The sequence below is a fragment of the Sinocyclocheilus grahami genome, unplaced genomic scaffold (genome assembly GCF_001515645.1).
Source record: "Sinocyclocheilus grahami isolate Dianchi unplaced genomic scaffold, SAMN03320097.WGS_v1.1 scaffold250.1, whole genome shotgun sequence".
NCBI classification, from domain to species: domain Eukaryota; kingdom Metazoa; phylum Chordata; class Actinopteri; order Cypriniformes; family Cyprinidae; genus Sinocyclocheilus; species Sinocyclocheilus grahami.
Genome location: NW_015505429.1, coordinates 282,342 through 290,075, shown reverse-complemented (window position 1 = coordinate 290,075; position 7,734 = coordinate 282,342). Strand labels below are relative to the sequence as shown.

Below are 7,734 nucleotides of genomic sequence, written 5' to 3'. Positions count from 1 at the left end.
TATATATATATATATATATATATATATATATATATATATATATATATATATATTATTGGTGTATGTGTAAATGTAATTTGTTGTTTGTATACACACTAGGCCTATATTTTGGTACAAATACATGCATGTTATTATCAATTATATTGTATTAAAAGGGCAAAGACTGTAGATAAATAAATAGATAGATAGATAGATTTAAGATAGATAGATGGAATGATAGATAGAATGATAGATAGATAGATACTGTAGATAGATAGATAGATAGATAGATAGATAGATAGAATGATAGATAGATAGATACTGTAGAAAGATAGATAGATAGATAGATACTGTAGATAGATAGATAGATAGATAGATAGATAGATAGATAGATAGATAGATAGATAGATAGATAGATAGATAGATAGATAGATAGATACTGTATAATTATCTCTATTTCCCTTTTTCTCTTAATGTTAGACTGGTTAGCGAGTAAATAAGAAGCAATTACTGGAACAAACAGCATCAGATAAGTCAGAGACTGCAATGCTTAAACGCTAAATACAACTCTTGTAACCTTTTCTAAACACTAAGCCAGCAAGTTTGCGACATAAGTTAGCAAGCAGGCTATACTCACCATGCCTACAGCGGAGAACTACTCTCAATTTATCCGTAACGAGTCACTATTTTAAAAATAAAAGTGTGTAAACACGAACTGTACGAGGAGATAAAGATGTTGTCGGTCCAGTTTGAAGACAGTGAGGTTTGTAAGAGCGATGCTGTCTCTGTCTGCGACGTGGCTGCAGAACTACAGCACAGTGCGGTATAATGAAGAGAGAGAGAGAGAGAGAGAGAGAGAGAGAGAGAGAGAGAGGAAACTGTGAGGAAGAACCTCGCCCACTAACACGCTATGAGTTACATTACAAACCACCTCTGACTCACGGCCTGTCAATATGTACGTACTGCTGCAAAACAACAAATAAAGTTATGAAATGATGAGCTCATCTGTTACAGTGGAGTACGTGTGCAACCTATAATTTTGTTATTTGAACCAGAATGTAACTTGCGCTTCTTCGTCAGTTCGTGTAATGAAATACAGGTGTAAATGATGATGACAGATAGAAATGACAGCTGACGGGACGTTTATCGATGGTGTAAAATTGAACTAACCGCCGTTTCTTGTTCTCAGTACAGTCAGTAAAGCAATGGGCGTTTTTTTTTCATGATAGGTCTGCTTCCAGCAAGACTGCAAACCACGCCCTATGCACTGTAAACCACGCCCAGGCAGCCGACAAACCACGCCCACAAAGCCCGCCCACTAGATAAAGCTATCGGTTTTCGAGATGGCGGAACTCTCTCCGTTCCTCTTTCCACTTATTTTAAAACATTGTAATTTTTAAAAGTCTCCCGTACTTCTAAAATTGTAGTTAGGAAGTTAGGGCGCGTGTGGTGGGCGTGGTCTCGCAGGAGGCGGAAGACGCCTTTGTTTACGTTTCTCTTTACCAGCACGCACCGCTAGATGTCGCCAACAGCGATGAGTTGGGTTGATAACGCAGCACATAAACACAGGACTGAAGTGATGAAGGAAAGGATTTATCGGATTTGTTACGTCGGTTACACGGTTTTAGTCATTTGTAAGGTAATGCTGGATTTAATTTAGTAGTATTTAAAGCAGTTTTTACAAATGTGAGTCGCGTATTTATATCAAAACCGGTCCGACCTGTGAACTAGCAAATCGATTTAAACTCAATTTAGCAACGTTAGCCACTCAGCTAGCTACTACTTTAGATCAGTTTAAAGTCAGTTTAATACAAATGTTTGACTGTTAGAAGTAACGAGAGAAGTAATGAACAGCTGTAACGAATAAACAAAGTCTGGCTGTCAAAACTCGCAATTAATGACTGGCTTCAGACGAAATATGCTTTTGTTTTCGACTAGAGAGATTGTGTTCTTGATATCAGTGTGAATGGTTTGAGTTGTTGTTGTTGTGTGAAGCTTGGCTGTGCTTACTTTAGCTCTATTAAATACTTTCATTTGTATTTCGCAGGTGCACATCACAGGCTGATTGATACGGGTTCCGAGAAATGACATTTCATTCCTGGCTTCATCATATGTGACAGAATATTGTATAGAAGATTAGACTAATGATAAGCCTGAACATGCCCGAAATTAGTTTTTCCTTTTTGTTGACATGATTAATCTTGACATTTTGCACCAGTTTATTTTAAAGCTTTGATCTATGCATTGTATTATATTATTTTAATCTTTTTTTTATTTTAATTTTTTACATCCACCATCATAATGCAGGCTCCAGTTCCACCTTCCCCCATGAAACCAGCCGTGGCCCCTTCAGTAGAGCTGGGTGTCACGGTTCTTTACACTTGTCTTTACGGGGGTCTGTTTTTAGTCGTGTATGTTCAGCTTTGGCTGCTGTTACTCTACCGGCATAAGCGATGGAGTTACCAGAGTATTTTTCTTTTTCTCTGCCTGTTCTGGGCAGCACTTCGCACAACGCTCTTCTCCTTTTATTTTCGTAATGCCCTTGCGGCCAACCATCTGCCCACTCCAGTCTACTGGCTCCTTTACTGCTTCCCAGTGTGCTTGCAGTTCTTCACCCTGAGTCTCTTCAACATTTACTTCACGCAGGTAAGACAAGCTATAAAGAAGGATTCATAAGAGTATGTTTGCGTAGTTGAGAAATCAATCCACTCCCTAATAACAATGTTTCATTTTGACAGGAGTTGCTCAAAGTTCGGAGAGTGTTCAGCGTTGAGCCCAGGAAAGCACTGTGAGTGGATTTCCACATTAGCATGTTAATGGATAACATCTGATTGTGTGTTTAATGAGAATTGTGTTTGTGTGTAAACTTTGATTTGTAGATGGGTGGCTCGGTGGGTGTATGCCACCATGAGCGTCATCTTCCTGTGTGTCAATATAGTATGCGCAAGCCTCGGACAGCATGGTGCCTCCGATGGAGCTGGTGAAGACACTTGGAGGCTGGTTCTGGTTCGAGTGCTGGTTAATGACCTACTGTTTATTCTGGAAGCTGTGTGTCTGGTCACGTCTCTGCTCCTCTTAACTCGATCCTCGCCTCCTACCACCCCTTATCTACGCAGTAAGGTACATACTTTGCAAGTGCTTAAAGCAATAGTATCCAGTCTTCTAAACCAGTGTTTCCCAACCTTTTTTTAGTCGCGGCACCCTTTGGAAATGTTAACAAACTTGCGGCACCCTACAAAATTAATTTTGTCCACTATATTTGAATTTCTAACTTCGATATGATCATTTGAAAAGTATAGATATTCGGTACAACAGGGAAGAACTGCAGAATATAATGTCATACAGATATTTGTAATATTATTAAAAAATTTTGTCCATCAATGGTGGCAATCAGTAGGCTAATTTCTAATGAAGAGACCAATTTATATGACAGATTTTAATGTAGACTTTTATACATATGTAAACATTATTTAATTACCGTTATAACTAGCTATCTCACAAATTTTTGCTCACTCAGTGTTTTTTTTTATTTTACAGTGGGGTAACTCTGGTGCAGTAGCACGAGATAGCTTGATTTCAAACTTTGAATTGAATAAAAAATGACAAGTAAGCAGTCAGTAATAAAATAAGAACAAATAAATTAATAATGATAGCACAAATAAAAAATAACAACAGGCCTTCAAACTAAATAAATAGCTTTTTAGTTTTTCAGGTAGGTCTAACAGTAGGGTTAAGATATTTAACAATTTTTTTTTTTTTTTTAACAATTATCCAAATAATGTTTAGTCCTAGAAAGCTATTATTATCAGAACATGTGAGCATAACATAGCGGTTAGCAGATCAATGAATGAGAGGGCAGCGTTACCAGAGTTGCTCATATACCACACCATGTTACAGCACAGTAGGGCTATTGCAGACAGAAACGATACTGTACTACATCGATGTTTCCTGTCGGCTCAATTTTTGAGTGGACGTTGCTGTTCCGATTCGCATGAACGGTATACGAGTGGAGCGACTGAGCGGAGCGCACACACGCATAGAGCGGGATAACACGCAGAGCGTCACACCACGTGAAAGTGAAACCTGAGCGGTGAACTAATTTTCGGCAGCCGGAATTTCGGTGCATCTCTAATTATTGGAGACATCAGAAATGGATATTATATAATAGATGCTCTTTTGAACATTTTAGCCATTTAAAAATATTAAAAAATAATTTTTTACACCGCACCCCTGGTCTCGACAGACGGCACCCCGGTTGGGAAACACTGCTCTAAACCTCTGCAGTGAATGGGTGCCGTCAGAATGAGAGTTCGAACAGCTGATCACAACGTCACAATAATCCACACCACTCCAGTCCATCAGTTAACATCTTGTGAAGTGAAAAGCTGTGTGTTTATGAGTTCGTAATCCATAAGAACACTTCCTCCAGTCCAACTTTGGGACCAAGAAGGTTATTTGCAGCTATATATGACGTCTTCTGCTTGCAGGGATTTTGTCGGACTGCGGTGCTGGGGGCAGGTGTCATCTTGCTCTTCTCTAGCAGGGCATGTTACAATCTTGCTGTGCTGTTTTTGTCTCAGAATCATAAAGTCGAGGCCTTCGACTATGACTGGTACAACATCTCTGATCAGGTGTGCAGTTGCACTACATTGGTTGCTAATGAAAAGGTGTTCCTGTCACTGGTTGGTTTGTGATGTTCTCTGTTGTTTTCAAAGGCTGACCTTCAGAGTGAGCTTGGAGACAGAGGCTACATTATCTTTGGAGCTGTTCTCTTCATTTGGGAGCTGCTTCCTACCAGCCTGCTCATTCTCATCTTCAGAGTTCGCCAGCCTCCTCAAGAAAAGGTTTGCTGATTATGCATTTTTCCATGCCTATTGCATGTGATTTTAGTTTATTAATACACTACCGTTCAAATGTTTTGGGTCAGTTTTTTTAAGAAATTATTATTTTTTTTTATCAATAATGCATTAAATTGATTAAAAGGGACAGTAAAGGCATTTATAGAGTTACAAAAAAATTATATTTTAAATAAATGCTATTCTTTTTAACTTTCTATTCATAAAATAATCCTGAAAGAAATGTATTAAGGTTTCCACAAAAATATTAAGCAACTATATTGTTTTCAACATTAATAATAATAAATGTTTCTTGAGCAGCAGATCCGCATATTAGAATGATTTCTGAAGGATCATGTGACACTGAAGACTGGAGTAATGATGCTGAAAATTCAGCTTTGGTCACAGGAATAAATTACATTTTAAAATGTATATATTTAAATATAAAAGTTTTTAAATTGTAATATTTCACAATATTTTACTGTATTTGTGATCAAATAAATGTAGCCTTGGTAAGCATAAGAAACATCTTTAAAAAAATAAAGACTTTTGAACGGTAGTGTACATTTTTGCATTTAGGTCAATGACAAACAAATGCTTAAGATGATGGAAAGAAACAATTTAGAGCTCATAGTTTTGCATCTGCCAAATGTATAATGTATATACCCAAAAATGAGTGTTCCATCATTGAGCTGTTTGCTTTGTTTATTTCAGAACTGTAGCCCAGCGATGTGCAACACACGAGGCTCACGCTCATATTTCTTTGACGACCCTCGTGGAATGGATGACGACACGGGTTCTCTCTGGAGTCACAGTATCAATCCTCATAGCAGGTATCAGGCTTTATCACAGTTCAGATATTTAAAGGGGTCCTATTATGCTTTTTCACTTTTTCAACTTTAGTTAGTCTGTAATGTTGCTGTTTAAGCGTAAAGAAGATCTGCAAAGTTACAAAGCTCAAAGTCCACTTCAAAAGGAGATATTTTATTTAACAGAAATCACTTTTCAAAAACTACAACAAACGACTCGTTTGGACTACAACGCATAGTTTCCGGGATTTGTGATAGCACAAAGATTGACGAATGGGACGAGACCTGGTTGAGCTGCACTAGAGAAGGCAACGAGTGTTATCACTGTGTCGGAGACACGCTAGCTTTCCCAACTTGCTGTGCTGTTTTTGTCTCAGAATCATAAAGTCGAGGCCTTCGACTATGACTGGTACAACATCTCTGATCAGGTGTGCAGTTGCACTACATTGGTTGCTAATGAAAAGGTGTTCCTGTCACTGGTTGGTTTGTGATGTTCTCTGTTGTTTTCAAAGGCTGACCTTCAGAGTGAGCTTGGAGACAGAGGCTACATTATCTTTGGAGCTGTTCTCTTCATTTGGGAGCTGCTTCCTACCAGCCTGCTCATTCTCATCTTCAGAGTTCGCCAGCCTCCTCAAGAAAAGGTTTGCTGATTATGCATTTTTCCATGCCTATTGCATGTGATTTTAGTTTATTAATACACTACCGTTCAAATGTTTTGGGTCAGTTTTTTTAAGAAATTATTATTTTTTTTTATCAATAATGCATTAAATTGATTAAAAGGGACAGTAAAGGCATTTATAGAGTTACAAAAAAATTATATTTTAAATAAATGCTATTCTTTTTAACTTTCTATTCATAAAATAATCCTGAAAGAAATGTATTAAGGTTTCCACAAAAATATTAAGCAACTATATTGTTTTCAACATTAATAATAATAAATGTTTCTTGAGCAGCAGATCCGCATATTAGAATGATTTCTGAAGGATCATGTGACACTGAAGACTGGAGTAATGATGCTGAAAATTCAGCTTTGGTCACAGGAATAAATTACATTTTAAAATGTATATATTTAAATATAAAAGTTTTTAAATTGTAATATTTCACAATATTTTACTGTATTTGTGATCAAATAAATGTAGCCTTGGTAAGCATAAGAAACATCTTTAAAAAAATAAAGACTTTTGAACGGTAGTGTACATTTTTGCATTTAGGTCAATGACAAACAAATGCTTAAGATGATGGAAAGAAACAATTTAGAGCTCATAGTTTTGCATCTGCCAAATGTATAATGTATATACCCAAAAATGAGTGTTCCATCATTGAGCTGTTTGCTTTGTTTATTTCAGAACTGTAGCCCAGCGATGTGCAACACACGAGGCTCACGCTCATATTTCTTTGACGACCCTCGTGGAATGGATGACGACACGGGTTCTCTCTGGAGTCACAGTATCAATCCTCATAGCAGGTATCAGGCTTTATCACAGTTCAGATATTTAAAGGGGTCCTATTATGCTTTTTCACTTTTTCAACTTTAGTTAGTCTGTAATGTTGCTGTTTAAGCGTAAAGAAGATCTGCAAAGTTACAAAGCTCAAAGTCCACTTCAAAAGGAGATATTTTATTTAACAGAAATCACTTTTCAAAAACTACAACAAACGACTCGTTTGGACTACAACGCATAGTTTCCGGGATTTGTGATAGCACAAAGATTGACGAATGGGACGAGACCTGGTTGAGCTGCACTAGAGAAGGCAACGAGTGTTATCACTGTGTCGGAGACACGCTAGCTTTCCCAAGGCAGACGAACTTAGAGCGGTTACAATCATCCGGGTTTAAATCACACTCAAATTGATTTGATTTTGACGCAATATTTACACTCAAGCTCGCAGGCAGCTATGGTAAGGGCGTGACATTTCCCGACCAAGCATCGAGTGCTGCCAATCACAACACACACTGGCCCAGCTAACCGATCACAGCACACACTGGCCCAGCTAACCGATCACAGCACACACTGGCCCAGCTAACCGATCACAGCACACACTGGCCCAGCTAACCGATCACAGCACACACTGGCCCAGCTAACCGATCACAGCACACACTGGCCCAGCTAACC

At 38.1% G+C, this 7,734-nt stretch overlaps 2 protein-coding genes across 4 annotated transcripts in view; one reads left to right on the top strand and one right to left on the bottom strand.

Annotated features, from left to right (window-relative positions):
- Positions 1-819, bottom strand: part of pld7 (phospholipase D family, member 7) — an 8,144-nt gene extending 7,325 nt beyond the window's left edge. For both annotated transcript variants that reach the window (XM_016289608.1, XM_016289609.1), the window contains exon 1: positions 617-819. In XM_016289608.1, the coding sequence (XP_016145094.1) occupies positions 617-619 (3 nt within the window). In that variant the 5' untranslated portion in view covers positions 620-819. The remainder of the gene's footprint in view (positions 1-616) is intronic.
- Positions 820-1,505: 686 nt separating this feature from the next.
- Positions 1,506-7,734, top strand: part of LOC107598310 (integral membrane protein GPR137-like) — an 8,328-nt gene continuing 2,099 nt past the window's right edge. Inside the window, exons 1-8 of one of the 2 annotated variants that reach the window (XM_016289605.1) lie at positions 1,506-1,618; positions 2,027-2,625; positions 2,718-2,767; positions 2,859-3,099; positions 4,467-4,568; positions 6,010-6,051; positions 6,136-6,264; positions 6,970-7,088. In XM_016289605.1, the coding sequence (XP_016145091.1) occupies positions 2,281-2,625; positions 2,718-2,767; positions 2,859-3,099; positions 4,467-4,568; positions 6,010-6,051; positions 6,136-6,264; positions 6,970-7,088 (1,028 nt within the window). In that variant the 5' untranslated portion in view covers positions 1,506-1,618; positions 2,027-2,280. Of the gene's footprint in view, positions 1,619-2,026; positions 2,626-2,717; positions 2,768-2,858; positions 3,100-4,466; positions 4,611-4,694; positions 4,824-5,528; positions 5,648-6,009; positions 6,052-6,135; positions 6,265-6,969; positions 7,089-7,734 lie in introns of both variants that reach the window. The other variant, XM_016289607.1, reaches the window with a different exon arrangement.